Raw genomic sequence first — 27,754 nt, 5'->3', positions numbered from 1 at the left:
ACTTTATTTCATTTGGCAGACGCTTTTATCCAAAGCGACTTACATCACATTTCAATACAATTCATTCAGAGAAATACAAACAATGAAAACATAACTAAAACCATATATAATCAATAAGGTTTAACCGATTCCGGAGGGACCCAGGTGTAGCCCGAAAAGGTAAGTTTTTAGTCTCCGGCGAAAAATCACACACGAACCATGAACCAAACACACACGAACCAAACACACACGAACCAAACACACACGAACCAAACACACACACGAACCAAACACACACACACCACGAACCAAACACACATGAACCAAACACACACCAACCACGAACCAAACACACACCAACCAAACACACACCAACCAAACACACACGAACCAAACGCACACGAACCAAACACACACAAACCATGAACCAAACACACACGAACCAAACACACACGAACCAAACACACACGAACCATGAACCAAACACACACGAACCAAACACACACGAACCAAACACACACTTTATTTCATTTGGCAGACGCTTTTATCCAAAGCGACTTACATCACATTTCAATACAATTCATTCAGAGAAATACAAACAATGAAAACATAACTAAAACCATATATAATCAATAAGGTTTAACCGATTCCGGAGGGACCCAGGTGTAGCCCGAAAAGGTAAGTTTTTAGTCTCCGGCGAAAAATCACACACGAACCATGAACCAAACACACACGAACCAAACACACACGAACCAAACACACACGAACCACGAACCAAACACACATGAACCAAACACACACCAACCACGAACCAAACACACACCAACCAAACACACACCAACCAAACACACACGAACCAAACGCACACGAACCAAACACACACAAACCATGAACCAAACACACACGAACCAAACACACACGAACCAAACACACACTTTATTTCATTTGGCAGACGCTTTTATCCAAAGCGACTTACATCACATTTCAATACAATTCATTCAGAGAAATACAAACAATGAAAACATAACTAAAACCATATATAATCAATAAGGTTTAACCGATTCCGGAGGGACCCAGGTGTAGCCCGAAAAGGTAAGTTTTTAGTCTCCGGCGAAAAATCACACACGAACCATGAACCAAACACACACGAACCAAACACACACGAACCAAACACACACACACATGAACCAATCACACACGAACCAAACACACATTTGATTTGATTTGATTTGATTCCATTTTATTTAATCAGAATATATCTTCAAAGTTATACGGGCAGACAAAACGCAACGCGTTTCAACCACGTAGGTCTTCCTCAGGCAATGTTAGCTGGGCGGCGGCCGACGATGTTTTCGCCACGGGCACCGTGGCTGTTTTCGTGGCTGTTTTGTGCCTGTGGCTGTTTTCGTGGCTATTTTCGTGGCTGTTTTTTGCCCGTGGCTGTTTTCGTGGCTGTTTTCATGCCTGTTTTCGTGGCTGTTTTGGTGGCTGTTTTGTGCCCATGGCTGTTTTCGTGGCTGTTTTCGTAGCTGTTTTCGTGGCTGTTTTGTGGCTGTTTTTGTGGCTGTTTTGTGCCCGTGGCTGTTTTCGTGGCTGTTTTCGTGGCTGTTTTGTGCCCGTGGCTGTTTTTGTGGCTGTTTTCGTGGCTGTTTTGTGCCCGTGGCTGTTTTCGTGGCTGTTTTTGTGGCTGTTTTGTGCCCGTGGCTGTTTTGTGCCCGTGGCTGTTTTCGTGGATGTTTTCGTGGCTGTTTTCGTGGCTGTTTTGTGCCCGCGGCTGTTTTCGTGTCTGTTTTGTGCCCGTGGCTGTTTTCGTGGCTGTTTTGTGCCCGTGGCTGTTTTTGTAGCTGTTTTCGTGGCTGTTTTCATGCCTGTTTTGGTGGCTGTTTTGTGCCCGTGGCTGTTTTGGTGGCTGTTTTCGTGGCTGTTTTTTGCCCGTGGCTGTTTCGTGGCTGTTTTCGCCACGGGCACCGTGGCTGTTTTCGTGGCTGTTTTGTGCCTGTGGCTGTTTTTTGCCCGTGGCTGTTTTGTGGCTGTTTTCGTGGCTGTTTTCATGCCTGTTTTCGTGGCTGTTTTGTGCCCATGGCTGTTTTCGTGGCTGTTTTCGTAGCTGTTTTCGTGGCTGTTTTGTGCCCGTGGCTGTTTTCGTAGCTGTTTTTGTGGCGGTTTTCGTGGCTGTTTTGTGCCCGCGGCTGTTTTGGTGGCTGTTTTGTGGCTGTTTTTGTGGCTGTTTTGTGCCCGTGGCTGTTTTTGTGGCTGTTTTTGTGGCTGTTTTCGTGGCTGTTTTCGTGGCTGTTTTGTGCCCGTGGCTGTTTTCGTGGCTGTTTTGTGCCCGTGGCTGCACACGAACCACGAACCAAACACACATGAACCAAACACACACCAACCACGAACCAAACACACACCAACCAAACACACACCAACCAAACACACACGAACCAAACGCACACGAACCAAACACACACAAACCATGAACCAAACACACACGAACCAAACACACACGAACCAAACACACACTTTATTTCATTTGGCAGACGCTTTTATCCAAAGCGACTTACATCACATTTCAATACAATTCATTCAGAGAAATACAAACAATGAAAACATAACTAAAACCATATATAATCAATAAGGTTTAACCGATTCCGGAGGGACCCAGGTGTAGCCCGAAAAGGTAAGTTTTTAGTCTCCGGCGAAAAATCACACACGAACCATGAACCAAACACACACGAACCAAACACACACGAACCAAACACACACACACATGAACCAATCACACACGAACCAAACACACATTTGATTTGATTTGATTTGATTCCATTTTATTTAATCAGAATATATCTTCAAAGTTATACGGGCAGACAAAACGCAACGCGTTTCAACCACGTAGGTCTTCCTCAGGCAATGTTAGCTGGGCGGCGGCCGACGATGTTTTCGCCACGGGCACCGTGGCTGTTTTCGTGGCTGTTTTGTGCCTGTGGCTGTTTTCGTGGCTATTTTCGTGGCTGTTTTTTGCCCGTGGCTGTTTTCGTGGCTGTTTTCATGCCTGTTTTCGTGGCTGTTTTGGTGGCTGTTTTGTGCCCATGGCTGTTTTCGTGGCTGTTTTCGTGGCTGTTTTGTGGCTGTTTTTGTGGCTGTTTTGTGCCCGTGGCTGTTTTCGTGGCTGTTTTCGTGGCTGTTTTGTGCCCGTGGCTGTTTTTGTGGCTGTTTTCGTGGCTGTTTTGTGCCCGTGGCTGTTTTCGTGGCTGTTTTTGTGGCTGTTTTGTGCCCGTGGCTGTTTTGTGCCCGTGGCTGTTTTCGTGGATGTTTTCGTGGCTGTTTTCGTGGCTGTTTTGTGCCCGCGGCTGTTTTCGTGTCTGTTTTGTGCCCGTGGCTGTTTTCGTGGCTGTTTTGTGCCCGTGGCTGTTTTTGTAGCTGTTTTCGTGGCTGTTTTCATGCCTGTTTTGGTGGCTGTTTTGTGCCCGTGGCTGTTTTGGTGGCTGTTTTCGTGGCTGTTTTTTGCCCGTGGCTGTTTCGTGGCTGTTTTCGCCACGGGCACCGTGGCTGTTTTCGTGGCTGTTTTGTGCCTGTGGCTGTTTTTTGCCCGTGGCTGTTTTGTGGCTGTTTTCGTGGCTGTTTTCATGCCTGTTTTCGTGGCTGTTTTGTGCCCATGGCTGTTTTCGTGGCTGTTTTCGTAGCTGTTTTCGTGGCTGTTTTGTGCCCGTGGCTGTTTTCGTAGCTGTTTTTGTGGCGGTTTTCGTGGCTGTTTTGTGCCCGCGGCTGTTTTGGTGGCTGTTTTGTGGCTGTTTTTGTGGCTGTTTTGTGCCCGTGGCTGTTTTTGTGGCTGTTTTTGTGGCTGTTTTCGTGGCTGTTTTCGTGGCTGTTTTGTGCCCGTGGCTGTTTTCGTGGCTGTTTTGTGCCCGTGGCTGTTTTTGTAGCTGTTTTCGTGGCTGTTTTCATGCCTGTTTTGGTGGCTGTTTTGTGCCCGTGGCTGTTTTGGTGGCTGTTTTGGTGGCTGTTTTCGTGGCTGTTTTTTGCCCGTGGCTGTTTCGTGGCTGTTTTCGCCACGGGCACCGTGGCTGTTTTCGTGGCTGTTTTGTGCCTGTGGCTGTTTTCGTGGCTGTTTTTTGCCCGTGGCTGTTTCGTGGCTGTTTTCATGCCTGTTTTCGTAGCTGTTTTCGTGGCTGTTTTGTGCCCGTGGCTGTTTTTGTTGCTGTTTTTGTTGCGGTTTTCGTGGCTGTTTTGTGCCCGCGGCTGTTTTCGTGGCTGTTTTGGTGGCTGTTTTGTGGCTGTTTTTGTGGCTGTTTTGTGCCCGTGGCTGTTTTCGTGGCTGTTTTCGTGGCTGTTTTGTGCCCGTGGCTGTTTTCGTGGCTGTTTTTGTGGCTGTTTTCGTGGCTGTTTTGTGCCCGCGGCTGTTTTCGTGGCTGTTTTGTGCCCGTGGCTGTTTTTGTATCTGTTTTCGTGGCTGTTTTCATGCCTGTTTTGGTGGCTGTTTTGTGCCCGTGGCTGTTTTGGTGGCTGTTTTCGTGGCTGTTTTCGTGGCTGTTTTTTGCCCGTGGCTGTTTCGTGGCTGTTTTCGCCACGGGCACCGTGGCTGTTTTCGTGGCTGTTTTGTGCCTGTGGCTGTTTTCGTGGCTGTTTTTTGCCCGTGGCTGTTTCGTGGCTGTTTTCGTGGCTGTTTTCATGCCTGTTTTGGTGGCTGTTTTGGTGGCTGTTTTGTGCCCATGGCTGTTTTCGTGGCTGTTTTTGTAGCTGTTTTCGTGGCTGTTTTGTGCCCGTGGCTGTTTTCGTTGCTGTTTTTGTGGCGGTTTTCGTGGCTGTTTTGTGCCCGTGGCTGTTTTCGTGGCTGTTTTGTGCCCGTGGCTGTTTTCGTGGCCGTTTTCATGGCTGTTTTCGTGGCTGTTTTGTGCCCGTGGCTGTTTTTGTGGCTGTTTTCGTGGCTGTTTTCATGCCTGTTTTCGTGGCTGTTTTGTGCCCGTGGCTGTTTTAGTGGCTGTTTTGGTGGCTGTTTTGGTGGCTGTTTTTTGCCCGTGGCTGTTTTCGTGGCTGTTTTCGTCACGGGCACCGTGGCTGTTTTGGTGGCTGTTTTTTGCCCGTGGCTGTTTTGGTGGCTGTTTTCATGCCTGTTTTCGTGGCTGTTTTGGTGGCTGTTTTGTGCCCATGGCTGTTTTCGTGGCTGTTTTCATGCCTGTTTTCGTGGCTGTTTTCATGCCTGTTTTCGTGGCTGTTTTCGTGGCTGTTTTGTGCCCATGGCTGTTTTCATGCCTGTTTTCGTAGCTGTTTTCGTGGCTGTTTTGTGCCCGTGGCTGTTTTCGTGGCTGTTTTCGTGGCTGTTTTGTGCCCGTGGCTGTTTTCATGGCTGTTTTGTATGCAAGAAGAAAAACATTTACAATTTACAGAATAAAAAACAAAGGTCTCACTTTTTTTTTTCATTTTTTTTTCACTTCTTAGCATATTTGAAAGGGAGTGGGAAGAAGTATAAACTTTTTTAATTCCACCCTTTTCATTAAATCATAACATAATCATAGAAACTGCAACCTGTTCCTTAACTTAAAATACAATTACTTTTAACAAAATTGTAAACTGTTATATAGTTATAACTTGGAAGCTATATATCATCATATATATTACTATGAATTATATGATTTATATTACTTGGAAGTCATATAGTTACTATAGTATAAATATATATAAAACATACTCAGACAGCATACCTTTATAATCCTATATAAATACATGAACATTCGCTTACATGAGTTCACATGCACGTTTCGCGCGAACACGCAACCACATCATCCCCACCATTTATCATTTATCATGGGAGTGGCATCATACCACTGCAGCAACACCACCATCCCGGATGGCCAGCCCCACAAAGTGGACTCAGCCAAACACACACGAACCAAACACACACGAACCACGAACCAAACACACACCAACCAAACACACACCAACCACGAACCAAACACACACGAACCAAACACACACGAACCAAACACACACGAACCAAACACACACGAACCAAACACACACAAACCAAACACACACAAACCAAACACACACGAACCAAACACACACGAACCAAACACACACGAACCAAACACACACTTTATTTCATTTGGCAGACGCTTTTATCCAAAGCGACTTACATCACATTTCAATACAATTCATTCAGAGAAATACAAACAATGAAAACATAACTAAAACCATATATAATCAATAAGGTTTAACCGATTCCGGAGGGACCCAGGTGTAGCCCGAAAAGGTAAGTTTTTAGTCTCCGGCGAAAAATCACACACGAACCATGAACCAAACACACACGAACCAAACACACACGAACCAAACACACATGAACCAAACACACACACGAACCAAACACACACACACCACGAACCAAACACACATGAACCAAACACACACCAACCACGAACCAAACACACACCAACCAAACACACACCAACCAAACACACACCAACCAAACACACACGAACCAAACGCACACGAACCAAACACACACAAACCATGAACCAAACACACACGAACCAAACACACACGAACCAAACACACACGAACCATGAACCAAACACACACGAACCAAACACACACGAACCAAACACACACGAACCAAACACACACTTTATTTCATTTGGCAGACGCTTTTATCCAAAGCGACTTACATCACATTTCAATACAATTCATTCAGAGAAATACAAACAATGAAAACATAACTAAAACCATATATAATCAATAAGGTTTAACCGATTCCGGAGGGACCCAGGTGTAGCCCGAAAAGGTAAGTTTTTAGTCTCCGGCGAAAAATCACACACGAACCATGAACCAAACACACACGAACCAAACACACACGAACCAAACACACACGAACCACGAACCAAACACACATGAACCAAACACACACCAACCACGAACCAAACACACACCAACCAAACACACACCAACCAAACACACACGAACCAAACGCACACGAACCAAACACACACAAACCATGAACCAAACACACACGAACCAAACACACACGAACCAAACACACACGAACCAAACACACACTTTATTTCATTTGGCAGACGCTTTTATCCAAAGCGACTTACATCACATTTCAATACAATTCATTCAGAGAAATACAAACAATGAAAACATAACTAAAACCATATATAATCAATAAGGTTTAACCGATTCCGGAGGGACCCAGGTGTAGCCCGAAAAGGTAAGTTTTTAGTCTCCGGCGAAAAATCACACACGAACCATGAACCAAACACACACGAACCAAACACACACGAACCAAACACACACACACATGAACCAATCACACACGAACCAAACACACATTTGATTTGATTTGATTTGATTTGATTCCATTTTATTTAATCAGAATATATCTTCAAAGTTATACGGGCAGACAAAACGCAACGCGTTTCAACCACGTAGGTCTTCCTCAGGCAATGTTAGCTGGGCGGCGGCCGACGCCCAGCTAACATTGCCTGAGGAAGACCTACGTGGTTGAAACGCGTTGCGTTTTGTCTGCCCGTATAACTTTGAAGATATATTCTGATTTGTAACTGCCTGTACACAGATATATTACTTCGCATTAAATATTGCTATATAAAAATACTCCTAGTAGCTCCACCGTTTTTTCAATTTGAATACTTTTGCCTTTTGAGCTGCTTGGGTCCACACTTTATTTGATTTGATTCCATTTTATTTCAAATATGCGAGAAGAAAAACATTTACAATTTACAGAATAAAAAACAAAGAAACAAAGGTCTCACTTTTTTTTTTCTTTTTTTTTTTCACTTCTTAGCATATTTGAAAGGGAGTGGGAAGAAGTATAAACTTTTTTAATCCCACCCCTTTCATTAAATCTTAACATAATCATAGAAACTGCAACCTGTTCCTTAACTTAAAATACAATTACTTTTAACAAAATTGTAAACTGTTATATAGTTCTAACTTGGAAGCTATATATCATCATATATATTACTATGAATTATATGATTTATATTACTTGGAAGTCATATAGTTACTATAGTATAAATATATATAAAACATACTCAGACAGCATACCTTTATAATCCTATATAAATACATGAACATTCGCTTACATGAGTTCACATGCACGTTTCGCGCAAACACGCAACCACATCATCCCCACCATTTATCATTTATCATGGGAGTGGCATCATACCACTGCAGCAACACCACCATCCCGGATGGCCAGCCCCACAAAGTGGACTCAGCCAAACACACGAACCAAACACACACCAACCACGAACCAAACACACACCAACCAAACACACACCAACCACGAACCAAACACACGAACCCAACACACACGAACCAAACACACACAAACCAAACACACACGAACCAAACACACACGAACCAAACACACACGAACCATGAACCAAACACACACGAACCAAACACACACGAACCAAACACACACGAACCAAACACACACGAACCAAACACACACTTAATTTCATTTGGCAGACGCTTTTATCCAAAGCGACTTACATCACATTTCAATACAATTCATTCAGAGAAATACAAACAATGAAAACATAACTAAAACCATATATAATCAATAAGGTTTAACCGATTCCGGAGGGACCCAGGTGTAGCCCGAAAAGGTAAGTTTTTAGTCTCCGGCGAAAAATCACACACGAACCATGAACCAAACACACACGAACCAAACACACACGAACCAAACACACACACACCACGGACCAAACACACATGAACCAAACACACACCAACCACGAACCAAACACACACCAACCAAACACACACCAACCAAACACACACCAACCAAACGCACACGAACCAAACACACACAAACCATGAACCAAACACACACGAACCAAACACACACGAACCAAACACACATGAACCATGAACCAAACACACACGAACCAAACACACACGAACCAAACACACACGAACCAAACACACACTTTATTTCATTTGGCAGACGCTTTTATCCAAAGCGACTTACATCACATTTCAATACAATTCATTCAGAGAAATACAAACAATGAAAACATAACTAAAACCATATATAATCAATAAGGTTTAACCGATTCCGGAGGGACCCAGGTGTAGCCCGAAAAGGTAAGTTTTTAGTCTCCGGCGAAAAATCACACACGAACCATGAACCAAACACACACGAACCAAACACACACGAACCAAACACACACGAACCACGAACCAAACACACATGAACCAAACACACACCAACCACGAACCAAACACACACCAACCAAACACACACCAACCAAACACACACCAACCAAACACACACGAACCAAACGCACACGAACCAAACACACACAAACCATGAACCAAACACACACGAACCAAACACACACGAACCAAACACACACTTTATTTAATTTGGCAGACGCTTTTATCCAAAGCGACTTACATCACATTTCATTACAATTCATTCAGAGAAATACAAACAATGAAAACATAACTAAAACCATATATAATCAATAAGGTTTAACCGATTCCGGAGGGACCCAGGTGTAGCCCGAAAAGGTAAGTTTTTAGTCTCCGGCGAAAAATCACACACAAACCATGAACCAAACACACACGAACCAAACACACACGAACCACGAACCAAACACACACGAACCAAACACACACGAACCACGAACCAAACACACACGAACCAAACACACACGAACCACGAACCAAACACACACAAACCAAACACACACGAACCACGAACCAAACACACACGAACCAAACACACACGAACCAAACACACACGAACCAAACACACATGAACCAAACACACATGAACCAAACACACATTTGATTTGATTTGATTCCATTTTATTTCAAATATGCAAGAAGAAAAACATTTACAATTTACAGAATAAAAAACAAACAAAGGTCTCACTTTTTTTTTTTTTTTTTTAGCATATTTGAAAGGGAGTGGGAAGAAGTATAAACTTTTTTAATCCCACCCCTTTCATTAAATCATAACATAATCATAGAAACTGCAACCTGTTCCTTAACTTAAAATACAATTACTTTTAACAAAATTGTAAACTGTTATATAGTTATAACTTGGAAGCTATATATCATCATATATATTACTATGAATTATATGATTTATATTACTTGGAAGTCATATAGTTACTATAGTATAAATATATATAAAACATACTCAGACAGCATACCTTTATAATCCTATATAAATACATGAACATTCGCTTACATGAGTTCACATGCACGTTACGCGCAAACAATGTTACAACACATGTTATGCGTTGTAACATTGTTGTCTTGTTGTTACAACACATGTTCTGTGTTGTAACATTGTTGTCTTGGTTGTTACAACACATGTTCTGTGTTGTAACATTGTTGTCTTGGTTGTTACAACACATGTTCTGTGTTGTAACATTGTTGTCTTGTTACAGCACATGTTCTGTGTTGTAACATTGTTGTCTTGGTTGTTACAACACATGTTCTGTGTTGTAACATTGTTGTCTTGGTTGTTACAACACATGTTATGCGTTGTAACATTGTTGTCTTGTTGTTACAACACATGTTCTGTGTTGTAACATTGTTGTCTTGGTTGTTACAACACATGTTCTGTGTTGTAACATTGTTGTCTTGGTTGTTACAACACATGTTCTGTGTTGTAACATTGTTGTCTTGTTACAGCACATGTTCTGCGTTGTAACAGTGTTGTCTTTGTTGTTACAACACATGTTCTGCATTGTAACTCCCTCCATCTCTCCCTCTTTCTCTCCCCCACTCCCTCCATCTCTCTACCCCACTCCCTCCAGTCTTCAAGCCTGAGGAGTTGCGGCAGGCGTTGATGCCCACGCTGGAGTCTCTCTACAGGCAGGACCCAGAGTCGCTGCCCTTCAGACAGCCAGTCGACCCCATGCTGCTGGGTATCCCGGTAGGACACACACACACACACACACACACGCACACAGGCAGGTTTTCACTGTGTCAGTGTAGTGCTGGGAAGCAGTCAGATACCCATCTGTCTTTTACTGTGGTGGAACCATTAAGGGAAATGAAACGCACCCAAAACAACTTTTGAAATGTCAAGGGAAGTTGTTTAATTCTTATTGCTACAGTTCAAGTTTGCCTCCTGCAAGATTGAGTTACCTTTTGAGAAAGTAATAACGCAAGGAACAAGTCTCCTGATTCCATAAGTCCCAAAGTATACGATTTGCTCTTAAACGGAAAATTATACACTTTTTGTTAAATAGCCAAATTGAATGACCCGGATCATCTCCTGCCTCAGTAAAATGCTGGATTAATTGGAATTTGTCAAATGTTCGATGCGATTTTTTTGGCAAAAATGTGTTGCACCTTTAATCATTTTTTGACCCTGGAACCTGTCCTTGTATCGGTCTGTCTGTGTCTCTCCAGGACTACTTTGACATCGTGAAGACGCCCATAGACCTGTCCACAATCAAACGCAAGCTGGACACGGGCCAATTCCAAGAGCCCTGGCAATATGTGGAGGATGTGTGGCTCATGTTCAACAACGCCTGGCTCTACAACCGCAAGACGTCCCGCGTCTACAAGTACTGCTCCAAGCTGGCCGAGGTGTTTGAGTCGGAGATCGACCCGGTCATGCAGGGCCTGGGCTACTGCTGTGGCAGGAAGGTGAGATGGAGAACAGGGAATGGCTGGATGGAGGATGAACGATGGAGAGAAGCAAGTTAAAAGCGTAGATGTGGGGGTTATGATTTGATCTGTTAGCCAACCTTGTGACAACGCCAGGGTGAATAAATAACATATTAGTCAACATGTGCACACAGTGGCTAAAGGCTTTTACACACTACTAAGAGTGATTTATTTGTGTAATATTTGCATATCAATAATATTTTTCGAACCTGTATCCAGTCAAATCAACCATGCATATCAACAGCGAAATTCTGTGGAGTGAAATTGCAGCACATATTCTTTCGGATCGAGGTTGATTTTTCGATGTTTTCGCTTGCGACATGAACAGTTCTACATAGATAGACCTAGACTAATTCATGTACTCCACAATGGGAATAAGTTTAAATAAGTATTGTGATATCCTGATGACTTATTTCATACTGTATGCTTGTTGGTGTATTGTATATTTTAATTTGTCAAATAAATTCAATCAGTCAATCAATGAATTCAGTAGGCAACGATACTGTGGTGCAGTGCTGTCTGTGCGTATTGGTAAACCACAGGACACAAATCACACCTACAAACTGGATTCAGAGGGAAATCATCAATGTCGCGACCATGAAATGAGTTGAGTTCTGAAAAGCCATATTAGCGCCATTATCCCCACACCCAACACACATTTTGAGCCAGCTCGCCAAATGCACGGTATCCAAACTGGACTTCAGTTATTTCTTCTGAGACTATTTTACCTCAGACAACTAGCCTTTTGCTCTGGGACTGGTTCAATCTGCTCTCTGGGACTCAAACTGTCCCACAGACATCCTGAAGTACGTCCAAAAAGTAGCCATGATTTCAGCTCCTTGTACCGAGCAATGGAACTCTGCATCTTTCCTCAAAAGACTAGAATGAGTCCTCAGTCTGTTGATGATGCTTCTCTAGGGTCTGGTAGAGTAGGCACATTTTTTCAGCCAAAACTGTCCATATTTATCCCTTTTAAGCTGCTGGCTGCTGCTGTTAGTTTTCCTACTGTGGATAGTAGAGATGTATGGCACGGCAACCGCTCTTCTCCAGTTTCAATTCAATGTTTTGGGTTTGTCAATTCTGACCGTTTGTCCTCTGCCTTGTCTCTGCAGTACGAGTTCTCCCCTCAAACCCTCTGCTGCTACGGCAAGCAGCTGTGCACCATACCCACTGGAGGCACATACTACAGCTACCAGAACAGGTACGTGTGTGTGTGTGTGTGTGTGTGTGTGTGTGTGTGTGTGTGTGTGTGTGTGTGTGTGTGTGTGTGCAGTGATGGGTGGCTGTGAACTCAACTATGAGTTTGGTAGAAAATAAATGGAACATTGCACTTCATTACACACTTGGACACTTTGTTAAACATTGAATCTTCCTGAAATAGCTTTAATTATCATACATATTATACTGTGTCGCACATTTGCATGCACAGTTGCTTATTAACCGTCTAATTGGCTATAAATGCAGCCATTTTAACAAAATCATATTGCCCATTCCCAAGGCCGGTGGGCTCTGTTGCCCTGTAGCTGTAGAATGAACACCATGACCCAGGCCAGTGGGCTCCGTTGCCCTGTAGCTGTAGAGTGAACACCGTGACCCAGGCTGGTGTGCTCTGTTGCCCTGTAGCTGTAGAGTGAACACCGTGACCCAGGCCAGTGGGCTCTGTTGCCCTGTAGCTGTAGAGTGAACACCGTGACCCAGGCCAGTGGGCTCTGTTGCCCTGTAGCTGTAGAGTGAACACTGTGACCCAGGCCAGTGGGCTCTGTTGCCCTGTAGCTGTAGAGTGAACACCGTGACCCAGGCCGGTGTGCTCTGTTGCCCTGTAGCTGTAGAATGAACACCATGACCCAGGCCAGTGGGCTCTGTTGCCCTGTAGCTGTAGAGTGAACACCGTGACCCAGGCCAGTGGGCTCTGTTGCCCTGTAGCTGTAGAGTGAACACCGTGACCCAGGCCAGTGGGCTCTGTTGCCCTGTAGCTGTAGAGTGAACACCGTGACCCAGGCTGGTGGGCTCCGTTGCCCTGTAGCTGTAGAGTGAACACTGTGACCCAGGCCGGTGGGCTCTGTTGCCCTGTAGCTGTAGAGTGAACACCGTGACCCAGGCCAGTGGGCTCTGTTGCCCTGTAGCTGTAGAGTGAACACTGTGACCCAGGCCGGTGGGCTCTGTTGCCCTGTAGCTGTAGAGTGAACACCATGACCCAGGCCAGTGGGCTCTGTTGCCCTGTAGCTGTAGAGTGAACACTGTGACCCAGGCCAGTGGGCTCTGTTGCCCTGTAGCTGTAGAGTGAACACTGTGACCCAGGCCGGTGGGCTCTGTTGCCCTGTAGCTGTAGAGTGAACACCGTAGCTGTAGAGTGAACACCATGACCCAGGCCAGTGGGCTCTGTTGCCCTGTAGCTGTAGAGTGAACACCGTGACCCAGGCTGGTGGGCTCCGTTGCCCTGTAGCTGTAGAGTGAACACTGTGACCCAGGCCGGTGGGCTCTGTTGCCCTGTAGCTGTAGAGTGAACACCATGACCCAGGCCAGTGGGCTCTGTTGCCCTGTAGCTGTAGAGTGAACACTGTGACCCAGGCCAGTGGGCTCTGTTGCCCTGTAGCTGTAGAGTGAACACTGTGACCCAGGCCAGTGGGCTCTGTTGCCCTGTAGCTGTAGAGTGAACACTGTGACCCAGGCCGGTGGGCTCTGTTGCCCTGTAGCTGTAGAGTGAACACCATGACCCAGGCCAGTGGGCTCTGTTGCCCTGTAGCTGTAGAGTGAACACCATGACCCAGGCCAGTGGGCTCTGTTGCCCTGTAGCTGTAGAGTGAACACCATGACCCAGGCCAGTGGGCTCTGTTGCCCTGTAGCTGTAGAGTGAACACTGTGACCCAGGCCAGTGGGCTCCGTTGCCCTCTAGCTGTAGAGTGAACACTGTGACCCAGGCCAGTGGGCTCCGTTGCCCTCTAGCTGTAGAGTGAACACTGTGACCCAGGCCAGTGGGCTCTGTTGCCCTGTAGCTGTAGAGTGAACACCGTAGCTGTAGAGTGAACACCATGACCCAGGCTGGTGGGCTCCGTTGCCCTGTAGCTGTAGAGTGAACACCGTGACCCAGGCCAGTGGGCTCTGTTGCCCTGTAGCTGTAGAGTGAACACTGTGACCCAGGCCAGTGGGCTCTGTTGCCCTGTAGCTGTAGAGTGAACACTGTGACCCAGGCCGGTGGGCTCTGTTGCCCTGTAGCTGTAGAGTGAACACCGTGACCCAGGCCGGTGGGCTCTGTTGCCCTGTAGCTGTAGAGTGAACACTGTGACCCAGGCCAGTGGGCTCCGTTGCCCTGTAGCTGTAGAGTGAACACTGTGACCCAGGCGGTAGGTTTCTCATGACAGCTGTGGCCTGTGTGACTCTGCCTCCCAGGCCTGGCGTGGTCACTGTTGAGCTGGTCATTTTAAAAGTAGCTCGCCAGGCAAAAAAGTGTGGACACCCCTGAATTAGAGAAACACTCACCCCACGGCTTGACACAAGGCAGTGTTGATGTTTTCCTCTCTCTCAGCATCCATTCAGGGACTCCGTTTAATTCACTGATCGCTGCTCCCTCTTTTGTCAGGCAGCTGAAAATATAATGCCTTGGTGTTGAGGCCGTTGCGTATCATTGCGTTTTCCTCTTGTTGAAAGCCAGGCAGATGACCTGCTCACTCCATGTTACCTTGCACCCCCTGCTGCATGGACTGTGTAACTGCAGCTCTTGTTTGTGGCGGGGCTTCTCTTCTTGACGGGGCACTTTGAGAACGGGAGCTGTGCAGCAGCAGTAATGATACAGCATGGGGCTCCTGCAGCGTGGTCGATTCACACTCTCAGCGGGGAGCTCGGGGATTCCCCCTCTCTCTATTGTAACGCACAAAACACTCGTGTTGTTTTGCGCGCCGTCGTATCTGACACATAAACAAGTAGCGGAGTCCTGAATATTACAGTATTACACATTTATACACTTAAAATAAAATAAACCTAGGCACACTCAACTGTTCTTTCAACCACTTGTACAGTTTTGAAGGTGCTGAATGTGCTTGTTTCCTTTGCAGGTATCATTTCTGTGAGAAGTGCTTCAATGAGATCCAAGGGGACAGCGTGACGTTGGGCGACGATCCCGCACAGCCGCAGACGTAAGGGAACCTGTTGTTGACTTTACCGACGTGAAAACCGACTCAATTTGCCACCCGCATATTTCAAAAAACACTTTTTGTCAGACATGCCGTCATCACCGGAGACTTGTGGCTTGTTTATTATTCATGGTACCCATCATCACATTGTTAAAACGTCCTTGCTTTGGTCATAACCCTATTTGAAAGCCAACTGGAGACATCCCTGCTCACTATGCCATTGTTCCCCATGTTTCATTGTATTTGAAAGCTGAGGGTAACAGACAACATTTCTGTTGTCATCGCACTATTCCACAAGCTGTGTTTAGGTCCTCCATTGGATTGGACTTCAACCTCAAATCCATCATTCAGTATGCATTATTGGAGTAACATAGAACAACAGTAAATACATATACACACATGCTCACAAATTCAGTCTCAACCACCGTGTAGACTAGAGTAATCCTGTGCGTGCCGTACAGACCATTGCCATGAACATAACAGCAGCCCAGCTCTCGCTCCATCCTGAGCAACTAATTAACGTCGAATTGCGTTTGTTTTTGTCGAAAAATGCCTCAAAGTTGTTCTTTATTTTTAGATTTGGCTTAATAATACCTGCCTGTGTGTGTGTCTGTGTCTCTTTCTGACTGTCTCTTCTTTTCACTCTCCCTCCAATTCCTTTGCTTCTCCGCAGAATGATATCAAAAGACCAGTTTGAAAGGAAGAAGAATGACACACTAGACCCTGAACCGTAAGTAGACGCAGCCTCACGCCCTTTCAGTGAGAGAGACTAATGTTACATCATCATCATAAAAGGATATGGTTACTTTGAGTTAGCCTCATTTTCTGTTGAATAATCGTTTCTCCTGCTCCTTTACCTACATTCTTGTTCCCGATCGCATATTTGAAAGTAAATCCTAGTTCTGCCGCACACATCTGGCTTTGTGTTTTTGCTTTTGGTGCTCGGTCTCCATATTTTCTCCCTAGCTTTCAGATCAATCGGTTGGGTTTCAGTAGAGCCCCCGGGGCAGCTCAGCAGCGCCACCTGCTGAATGGAATCGCAGCGTCACACACTTCCATCCGAAAATAATGGGCCCACCTCGATTATGCAGTGTTTGTCTTTCACCGAGTTCAATTTGAATGCACAATACTTTGAAAAACAAAAAAAAAAATCCTCCTACAAAGGCGCACTTGCATTGGCTGGCTTGCAAGTGCGTAACGACTGGAGGAAGATGAAACTGAATGGAGATGTTTGTGTTGCTTGCTGTCCTCTGCAGTTAAGTTGTCATACAGATGAAGGCCACTGGCAGCACGACCGGAAGCTGTGTGACAATTTGTACGCTGGTTCACTTTTTTGCATTTTCAGAATTCGCTCAACACACTGACAAGGTTGCGAGGATCAAGCCTGTGACCTTTTCAGCGACAGCCAGGGCGGGGCGCTCTTTATTCCCACTGAAATGTCTTACATGTTCCTTTTCTTTCCTTCTCTTCAGGTTTGTTGAATGTAAAGATTGCGGACGGAAGATGCACCAGATATGCGTCTTACACTATGATGTCATCTGGCCATCTGGGTGAGTTCTCTTCCCCCCTCATTTTGCCAGAGGGACGGCAGTGCCGTTGCATGTCTTCCGTGGTAATAGTGACAAAAAATGATCTACATATTTTCTCTTTTTTTCCAGATTCATCTGTGACAATTGTTTGAAGAAGAGTGCTAAAACACGGAAGGACAACAAGTTCTCTGCAAAAAGTTAGTGCTGTTCTCTATATTCAAACGCTTCAGTCCTGGTTCCCCCCTGGACCGGTTTGGACCGGTTTTCCCTCACCGCTTGTCATGCAGTATTCAGAATGTCCATAACCTAATGCAGTTTTGTTTCACAAGTGCCGAAGAAACAGGAGAATATAAACCACCTCCATCCCCATATGGACTGCATATGTCTCCCTGATAATAACCATCGGTCGCTTTCCTGCACTGGCTGCCTTTGTTGTTGCTGGCTTTGTGGTTTTACTGGCATTCTCCTCTGGTGTTTGTAAGTCAGCGAGAACATTTCTGACCTTGATGGCACATGGTGTTAACTTCAGATTACATCTGCCACCGTCTCTCTCATCAAACATCACTCTGGTTGTGGAAAAGCCCTCGTAACTCTTACGGCTGTCGTCTTCATGGTCTTAATTGAGACTTACTGGAGGTCCTTTTTAGAGGTAGAGCAAGTCCTTGACCCATGAAACCAGTTAAAGCCCACAATAACATTTCACAAATGCATGGATGCCAATCGGAAATGAAGGCTGCTCTTCTTAATTGCGGCAAAGTTAACGGGAGTAGCACATTTTTGCTGAATTGTTTCTCCTCATTGCTCCTGTGTGTGTGTGTGTGTGTGTGTGTGTGTGTGTGTGTGTGTGTGTGTGTGTGTGTGTGTGTGTTCTCACTACAGGGCTACAGTCGACACGGTTGGGAATGTACATAGAGGACCGTGTGAATAAATACTTGAAGAGGCAGAACCACCCGGAGGCTGGGGAGGTGTTTGTGCGAGTGGTGGCCAGCTCCGACAAAACGGTGGAAGTTAAACCAGGCATGAAAGCCAGGTGAGAGCAATGACACCTGTGGAGGTTCAGAGGAGCGCTTGATCGTTTAAACCCATCTTTTTCGATCTAATATTTGATCAAACACTGTTAATGATGTAGCGATGGGTTTATAATCTGAAGTAACTCAGATAATGGTAAACAGGCTTCCCCCTTGAAATCCTTCAAAGTTTGTGCATTTGAAAAGGAATAATCGTGGCATTAAACGTTTTTTGAAATTTAGGGTTTTTCCTGTGTAGAGAATGACGAGGGGGCCACCTTGGGCAGATTTTGCGCCGCCTCCAGCGTCTGCTAGTTCTCATTATAAAATGTCTCAAGACTGCGTTTACATGGACTTGAGTATCCCGGTTACTGTCGGGGTTTTGGAGTATCCCGTTTTTGTGTTTGCGCATGTAAACATCATATCCCGGTTTCAGAAACCTGGATAAGCCCTTATCCCAGTTTTGAGAAAGCCGGTTATGCTAGCTGGAGAATACTCTGAAAGAACCCGGGATACTGCTGCATGTATACACCTTATCCTGCTTTCTGACCGCAGCAGACTACCTGCGCAGGCGCGGCTTCAGCCAAGTCTCACTTCTGGAGCGATGAGGAAATGGGAGTTTTGCGGAGTTTTGTCTTTCGGTGATGAAAGAATTAAATACTTGGCAGCTTAGCTAGGAGAAAGCATCGAAATGCTGCCCTATTCAAGTCTGTAGTATACAGACTACAGGACGAAGGTGTTCTGACTCAAATGAAACGGGGACAGACCAACGCAAACGGTGACGCAAACGGGGACAGACCACCGTGAAGACGGAATCCAGGGGAATCCCGCACAGTCTTGGCCCAAAAAAGGTGAATGACGTCACACGCAGCCAATACAAGCGAAAATATAATAATAATAATGACGCCGGTTTGTATTGTAAAGATCACAGGCGCCTGCGCAAGTAGTATGCAGTAATCAGTAACCGGGATACTAGTACTTATCATGTATACAGGGATATGAATAACCTGCTTTCTCTGTGTTCCATGTAAACACCATATCCCGAATATGATCAAAAGCAGGATAAGCCTCATAACCAGGATACTCAAGTCCTTTTAAACGCAGTCAATGTTGTAACAGTAATGAACCTTGATTCATGTCTCAAAAACCATGCCGTGTTGGGTCCTTGAATTTGGGCAATTGGACCTTGAAAGTCATTGAAAAGTCATTGGATTTGATGTTGAAGGTGGCGTGGGAACCCCGGGTAAAAGCACTGACTTGAAAGTCCAACTTATGGACAAAAACGGTCTTGGCCAAATAAATAAATGGACGGCCAAAGTCAACAATAACGACAGAGTTTCTTGACACTGCCAATGACCTGTCCCGCCCTCTTTGATAATGCTATTTGTAAATCCACACAGGCACAGCTATTTGTCCCAAGCTTATTTTTTATTGTCTTTGCCATACAAAGATGAATGCCCTCTATAAAGCTTTTATATCCACTCAGAAAGCCTGTGACATGTCAGAGCAGATCAAAGTCTGTGATGCTGGTTCCATCCTGGGAGGGAGGAGGCCCACATAGAAGAGCCTGTTATCTTCAAGTTGACTGATTCAAGGCTTTTTATTGCCTTGAGTCAATAAAAAAGCCATTTGGCTTGAATTGTGTCCTTATACTCCTGACTGTCACTAAAAGCAAGTGGTACGCAGGGCAACTTTTTGGGCATATTTCACGAAAAAAAATATATTAACTGGAAAACTGGTGTACTGGTATTACTGTACTGGTGTGTGAAAACTTCAACGTGTACCAGTGGGCATACACAAAAATTAGGAGATTTTGGAGGTTGTCTTGATGTGTCTCTTGTTGCCCATCTGCACTTTAAAAAAAATCCTACTTTCACTATAGCCTAATAGACAACACATTAAGCCAGTGATACTCAACTTGCAGCCCTGATGGAATTGAAAAAAAAAAAAAAAAAACTTATGTATGTACTTAACTTAACCTAACTAACTATCCAGTGTGCACAACATTGTCAGACTAAACTCCGGCTGACACCCCAAAAACCTACAATCCGCTACAGAAAAATGTATATTGTTTGTTTATTAACTGGCCCCTGGCCTTCTATCATTTCACAAAAGTGGCCCCCGGGCAAAGCAAGTTGAGTAATCCCTGCATTAAGCTTTGCACACATGTTTATGCCCCCCTTCTGTATGCTAGGTTTGTGGACACAGGCGATATGTCCGAGACCTTTCCCTACAGAACCAAAGCACTTTTCGCCTTTGAGGAGATTGACGGCGTGGACGTGTGCTTCTTCGGCATGCATGTGCAGGAGTACGGTTCCGAATCCCCATTGCCCAACACCAGGTCTGTACCCAGTGGACATGGATAGTTCTATGTAGTGGTTGTATGTGGTACATGGTAAGAATGGCATGTGGCATTTTAGAAATATAGGGATTTAGAGTCACCAAATTGGACAAAATAATATACCGGTATATAGAAATGTATGTTTGCATATATCTTGGAAACGCGTACATGAATGCATTTCATGAATGCTACCTATGGAGGTCACTGTGGACACACTGGCTGTTGGAGGAATCGAACCTAACCTAACTCCACCTCGTTTCCTTCTCTCCCCCTCGTTAGACGGGTCTACATATCGTACCTTGACAGTATTCACTTCTTCAGACCTCGGCTGCTACGAACAGCAGTCTACCACGAGATCCTTATCGGCTATCTAGAATATGTCAAGAAGCTTGGGTAAGCCTCACTCTCCTGCTCTTCTTCTGCTTCTACTGCATTTCTTTATCTATTTGACTGTTTCTTTTAAACGTACTATGCAACTATTTCATTAAAAAAAACATAGATATACAAAAGTTGACCCTCAAAGCGATCACTTCTGGCCCATATAATAGTGTGGCAGTGTGTTTATGTTGAAAGATGCTGCGCCCTGTGTGTATTTTCAGTTTTTTTTTTCTTCAAAATGCTCTGTTGAGAAAACTCAATTTCCTGGTATTAGCCCACGCTGACTCCACTGTGCTGATGCGATCCACTCTCGGAACATCTTAGCGATGCTATTGGCTGGGTTGTTGTGCTGTGAGCAATGTTATTGGCTGGGTGTTATACAGACCCATTTGGACCTCTACACAATATACCCGCCCAAATACGCCCCGGCCCAGCCAAACAAAATGTAGGACGGCACGGTGCCTCAGTGGTTGGCACTATTGCCTCACAGCAAGAAGGTCCCAAGTTCGAACCCCGGTCCGTCCCAGGTCCTTTCTGTGTGCAGTTTGCATGTTCTCCGCATGTTCGTCTGGGTTTCCTCCCACCACCAAAAGACATGTATGTTAGGGTTAATAAGAAGTTGGTCCCGGGCGCTGCACTGCGGCTGCCCACTGCTCCTAGTTCTAGGAAGGTTCCTAGTAGAGGATGAATTTCCCCATGGGGATAAATAAAGGATAACTTAACTTAACTAGCACCAAAATCAGGCAGGAGGCAGCATCTGACCACAAACACACTGCCGCAGTTTTTAGTGTGTTAGAATTGATGTTTCTGAGGGCAACCTTTTCTATAAGGATTAAAGAAAAGTGTTTTAATGAAATAGTTGCATAGTATACCTTTTAAAGTAGTATAGGCAGTCCACAACCCACCCATGTTTTTTTTTCTTTTTTGAGACAGTAGATGGGAACACTGAGAGGTGTACAACATAGGCAAGAGAATCCTGGGAGATTCAGTTCTAGGCCAGCATAAGCCCTAACATCTTTCTGCTCTGAGTTTTGCTCTGTGTGCTTTTTGCAGGTATGCCCAGGGCCACATCTGGGCATGTCCACCCAGCGAAGGGGACGACTACATCTTTCACTGCCACCCTGCCGACCAGAAGATCCCCAAGCCCAAGAGGCTGCAAGAGTGGTACAGGAAGATGCTGGACAAGGCCTTCGCTGAGAGGATCCTGCATGACTACAAGGTGAGGAGCCATTTTCCCCACACCCTATTGGTGTAAGGCTTTGCTTTTGATATGACTTGATATGTTGTTGGGCAATGTGCATTGGTTTATTATTTTCAGAACTAAGACTAATTGTATATGTTCAGATAAACTACATCTTCCATTCCTTTGTAAAAGTAGTTGCTTTTCTGTGTTTTACTGTATTCCTGTCAAAAGGCCAATTACTTTATGAATACATTTCCTACATTGTCATACTAACGAGTAAACGAATAGAATATAGAAATGCTCAGCGCGGCAGAATATTTAAAACCTTGCAGTTGAACATCCAGCGTTTGGTGTTTGTTGCACCAGAGGCTCTTGAATGTTTGTGAAGTTTGAACCGAGGCTTTTTGTCTTCGACCTCAGGACATCTGCAAGCAGGCAACAGAGGACCGGCTGACCAGCGCCAACGAGCTGCCGTACTTTGAAGGCGACTTCTGGCCCAACGTGCTGGAGGAGAGCATCAAGGAGCTGCAGCAGGAGGAGGAGGAGAGGAAGAAGGAGGAGAACACCGCTGCTGCTGCCTGTGAAACTCCTGAGGTCAGAATAGTGTTTCTTTAAAAGGATCCCCATTAGTTGCCGCCTAGGCGACAGCTAGTCTTCCTGGGGTCCAAGACAACAATACATTACATGACACGCAATAGTTAAAATCCAAAAACACATAGTAAAAAAAAAAAAAAGAAGACAGGGGGGGGGGAATCTAAGCTAAGACAAACATTAGCTTGGTCAGCTAGCTATCTAGCTTGCCAGTAAGACAGAAAATAACACTTGGTTATACGACAATCGGTACTTAAAAAAACAAATCATGAATCTAAAAGTGATGTGATACCATAGTTATTAGTGTGAGTGTAAATGAGCTCTAAGCATCCTTTTAAAACAAGCTCTCCCTTTAATGGAACAAATGTTGTGTGGTAGACAATTCCAAGTGGCTATGGACCTGTATATGACGGTTTTCTTCATGTAGTTGGTTTTTGATCTAGGTCAAGTCATCTGACCACCACTCGCCCATCTGGTAGAGTGTGTGTGAATCTCTGAACTAAACTAAAACTGAATTATGTTATTGACAAGACATTTGGGAGTTTGATTTTGAACAACTCTGTCAAAAAATATGAGTAGGTTGGCCTTTAGCCTTTTCTCAACACTAAGCCATGAAAGACTAATATGCATGCCAGCAACGCGAGACACCCCAGGAGCAGCCTTGCTGCCTTGTTTTGTGCTACTTGTAACTTCCCTAGTAGACAGTTAGACACAGATGACCGTTATACCACAGAGCAATCATCCAAATGACACAGCACTAATGTAGAAACAACTTGGCAGAGTAATAATGCGCGACAAGAGTTATACGTACTTTCTTATTCCGTGGCTTAGTGGTAGTGTATCTTTTTCGACACCTTTAATTGTGAGTATGATGTAAAATGAGATTAAACGTAGTCTGTGAGGAGAAATTGGGTCAGAAAGGAATAGGACACTGATGGAAAAGAACACATAAGATAACACAATTAACTTTAACAAACAAAAAAACAGACATATTGAAGATAGGGATGCAGCACCCGGCATCATCCATAACTACTATGTGCTTGAAAGAATTCTCTCTATATTGACTCATGGCCGATTCACAGCTTCCATCAATACTCAACTCAGTTCTGTTCTTGTTTGTATCATCTCTGCCTTTGTGTTTGAACATCAGGGCGCGCCGGTTGACAGCAAAAATGCCAAGAAGAAGAACAACAAAAAGACCAATAAAAACAAGAGCAGCGTGAGCCGAGCCAATAAGAAGAAGCCTGGGATGCCGAATGTAGGCAATGACCTGTCCCAGAAGCTCTACGCCAACATGGAGAAGCACAAAGAGGTGAGCCTCTGTGTAGCTTAAGCCATGTTTTGTGTTTTTGATACAATTCACAAGTGCCGCTGGAAGCCGCCGTCGGATTATACAGACACAGTATGATTCATAGGCCATAGTTTCATGAATGCAGACAGCCGCCATTTGAAGAAAGGTGACACACGCTTACAAAATGAGTGATTCCACAAAAATGAGATCAAAGTATGGCAATTTTCTTCTTCCTCCATATTTCCAAAATGAATGTATAGCATTTGAGAAATTGAACTATCTGGACATGTCTGAATGCACATTTCAGTTTTGCTACGAGTCTCTCACCCTCTCCTACTTTGTCTCCTCAAGGTGTTCTTTGTGATCCATCTGCACTCCGCTCCCATGGTCAACAGCCTGCCGCCCATCAGCGACCCCGACCCCCTGCTGACCTGCGACCTGATGGACGGCCGCGACGCCTTCCTGACTCTGGCCAGGGACAAACACTGGGAGTTCAGCTCCTTGAGGAGGTGCAAGTGGAGCACCATGTGCATGCTGGTGGAGCTGCACAACCAGGGCCAGGACCGCTTCGTCTACACCTGCAACGAGTGCAAGCACCACGTAGAGACGCGCTATCACTGCACCGTCTGCGAGGTGACAGAAGTTTGCACTGTATTTTTTTTTTTTTATTGACCGGGATTTTTCTTGTGTCCAGCATCCAAAATGGTTACGGTCAACACAGTTGGTGAAACGTTTGCCAAATCTCTCATTATTACTCACTCTGTGTTGCACTTATTTTAACGACCGTATTTCTCTGTGGCTCTCTCCCCTCAGGACTTTGACCTGTGCATTAATTGTTACAACACCAAGGGCCACGAGCACCAGATGGTCAAGTGGGGCCTCGGCCTGGACGACGACGGCAACCAGAGCGGAGAGGCCTCCAAGAGCCCGCAGGAGAGCCGTCGCTTAAGCATCCAGCGCTGCATCCAGTCCCTGGTGCACGCCTGCCAGTGCCGCAACGCCAACTGCTCTCTGCCGTCCTGCCAGAAGATGAAGAGGGTGGTGCAGCACACCAAAGGCTGCAAGCGCAAGACCAACGGTGGCTGCCCCGTGTGCAAGCAGCTCATCGCTCTGTGCTGTTACCACGCAAAGCACTGTCAGGAGAACAAGTGTCCTGTCCCGTTCTGCCTGAACATCAAGCACAAGCTCCGCCAGCAGCAGCTGCAGCACAGGCTCCAGCAGGCCCAGTTGATGAGGAGAAGGATAGCCACCATGCAAGGCAGAACCATGCCTCTACCGTCCCCGCCGGCCTCCACTGCCCCCAGCACGCCCACTTCTCACCCCCAGCCCAGCACGCCCCAGCAGCCACTCTCCAACCAGCCGCAGACCCCCAACTCAGCGGGTGTCATGTCCCCTTCCTTCCCCAACGTGCCCCGCAATGGCCAGCCTCAAACGCCGGTCTCACAGGGCAAGCCTGGTCCCCAGGCCTCCCCTCTACACCAGCAACAGTCCCCTCTTCCCCAGCCTCCCCAGCAGCCCCCGCAGCAGCAGCCTCCCCTGGCCGCTGTCAAGATGGCCCGGCACATCGAAATGATGGCCCAGGCCCAGCAGAACCAGCAGAACTACCGGGTCAATATGAACGGTCTTCCCATGAATCCCCAGCAGCCACAGCAGCGCATGGCCGGACCCATGCAGCAACCCATGCAGATGGTGCCAGGGCCCCGGGGGCCCCAGGTCATGCAGCCCGGCATGGCCCCGGGACAGTGGCCTGGAGCTGGGGGGCCCATGCAGGCTGCCCAGTCACAACAACCAGGCCTTCCCCAAGGCCAGTCACCGCAGCAGGCCATGACCATGCAGCGAGCCATGATGCCCCAAGGGCAGCAGCCACAGCCCCAGAGGATGCTGGTTCCCCAGCAGCCTGGCGTCCGGCCACAGACACCCCAGAGACCTGGTGCTATCGCTCCCAACGCCCTCCAGGACCTCCTCCGCACCCTGAAATCCCCCAGCTCGCCCCAGCAGCAGCAACAAGTCCTCAACATCCTCAAGTCCAACCCCCAGCTAATGGCCGCTTTCATCAAACAGCGAACAGCCAAGTACCATGCCACCCAGCCGCAACAGCCAGGCCAGCAGCAGCAGCCTGGCATGCCAGCAATGCAGGCCATGGCCATGCAAGGAGGAGCGGTGCAGAGGCCCGGGATGCCCCCGCAGCAGCCCCAGCAGCCTCCTGCCCAGGGCATGGCTGCATTAGGGGCCCAAGGACAGCTGATGAACACCAACCCCCAGATCCAGGAGCTCTACCGCCGGCAGCTCTTAAGGCAACAACAACAACAACAACAACAACAACAACAACAACAGCAACAACAGGGAGTGATGCCTCAAGGCCACCCGGGCCAGTTCCCCCCTCAGGCCCAGGGAACAGCAGCCACGTACTCCCAGCTGCGCATGCAGCAACAGCAGCAGCTAGCCATGCAGGCAGGCGCAGGAGCAGCTGGGGGATCCATGGGCCAGCTCCCGCCCATGGCTCAGATGGGCCAGCCCAGCTTGGGGATGGACTCCACCCAGAACCTGCTCCACCAACGAATGCTCCAGCAGCAGCAGCAGCTTCCCCAGCAGCAGCAGGCCGTCCTGAAGCAGCAGATGGGCTCTCCGGCCCAGCCCGGCCCCATGAGCCCCCAGACCCACCTGCTGGCCGGCCAGCCCCAGGGTGGAGCACACTTACCCGGCCAGCCCGCCCTGGCCAACGCCCTCAGCAACCAGGTCCGTTCCCCGGCGCCCGTTCAGTCCCCCTGCCCACCCTCGCAGCAGCCGCCACATTCCAGTCCCTCGCCGCAGGTCCAGAACCAGCCACAGCCCTCGCCACAGCACTCGGGGTCCCCCCGCCCAGGTCTGGGGGGCCCCCTGTCAGGGTCCATGGAGCAGGGACACATGGGGACACCAGAACAGAGCGCCATGCTGCCGCAGCTTAACACGCCCAACAGAGGGGGGCTGAGCAGTGACTTGGGGATGGTGGGAGATGCTACAGGGGACACGCTGGAGAAATTTGTGGAGGGATTGTAGCATTTCTGCAGGGAACTGAAAAAGCCCCAGGGACCCATCCTCCCACTCCTCTTCCTCCCCAGGGACCCATCCTCCCACTCCTCTTCCTCGTTTCCCCCGGACTCATCCCGTTAGAGGGCTTTCTTTGTTCTTTCTAAGGTTGAGAACACTTTTTGTACTGACATGTAAAAAGTTTCAACAGTTGTAAAGAGAAAAAGAGAACATTGGGGGGGGGGGGGGGGAGTCGACAAAAAACAATGTCAACACTTATAGGGAATGTAATAGTTTCCTAAACCCAAGTGATGGGTATTTCTTCCTTAAAATGTTGATGGATTTGCAAATTGCTTCTTAAATGAAATTTAAATCACAAAGAATATATTTTTTGGTTGAGACCAAATGTGCTCAATACTTGTTTTATTTCTCGTTTGTTTTCGGTATGGTTTCATGCCTTGCTCATTTCTTTTTTTAAAGAAAATTTACAAGACAATTGCATTATATTATTCATACCTTTTTATTTTGTACCTTTGGAGAAAAAAAACGTAAAGCATTTTTTGTGTTGAAACTGTAAAATAATTTGTCTGGGAATTGGGCCAGGTTTTCGTTCTCTTCTCAAGCTGTCATTCCTGGCAATTGTAATCTAGTGTTGTACCATTTT

The 27,754-nt window shown here is 46.3% G+C and overlaps 1 protein-coding gene across 1 annotated transcript in view; it reads left to right on the top strand.

Annotated features, from left to right (window-relative positions):
• crebbpa (CREB binding lysine acetyltransferase a) overlaps window positions 1-27,286 on the top strand; it is a 79,608-nt gene extending 52,322 nt beyond the window's left edge. The window contains exons 16-30 of the mRNA XM_083656023.1: window positions 10,776-10,894; window positions 11,377-11,616; window positions 12,750-12,838; window positions 15,687-15,767; window positions 16,438-16,494; window positions 17,237-17,314; window positions 17,423-17,490; window positions 18,173-18,323; window positions 20,495-20,641; window positions 20,921-21,034; window positions 22,073-22,238; window positions 22,623-22,796; window positions 23,944-24,105; window positions 24,436-24,717; window positions 24,898-27,286. Of these exons, the coding sequence (XP_083512149.1) occupies window positions 10,776-10,894; window positions 11,377-11,616; window positions 12,750-12,838; window positions 15,687-15,767; window positions 16,438-16,494; window positions 17,237-17,314; window positions 17,423-17,490; window positions 18,173-18,323; window positions 20,495-20,641; window positions 20,921-21,034; window positions 22,073-22,238; window positions 22,623-22,796; window positions 23,944-24,105; window positions 24,436-24,717; window positions 24,898-27,120 (4,151 nt within the window). The 3' untranslated portion in view covers window positions 27,121-27,286. The remainder of the gene's footprint in view (window positions 1-10,775; window positions 10,895-11,376; window positions 11,617-12,749; window positions 12,839-15,686; window positions 15,768-16,437; window positions 16,495-17,236; window positions 17,315-17,422; window positions 17,491-18,172; window positions 18,324-20,494; window positions 20,642-20,920; window positions 21,035-22,072; window positions 22,239-22,622; window positions 22,797-23,943; window positions 24,106-24,435; window positions 24,718-24,897) is intronic.
• The last annotated feature ends 468 nt before the right edge of the window (window positions 27,287-27,754 follow it).

This window comes from Poromitra crassiceps (genome assembly GCF_964638095.1).
Source record: "Poromitra crassiceps genome assembly, chromosome: 19".
Classification (NCBI taxonomy): domain Eukaryota; kingdom Metazoa; phylum Chordata; class Actinopteri; order Beryciformes; family Melamphaidae; genus Poromitra; species Poromitra crassiceps.
Note: the sequence above shows the minus strand (reverse complement) of the source record. Positions and strands in the feature narration are given on the sequence as shown.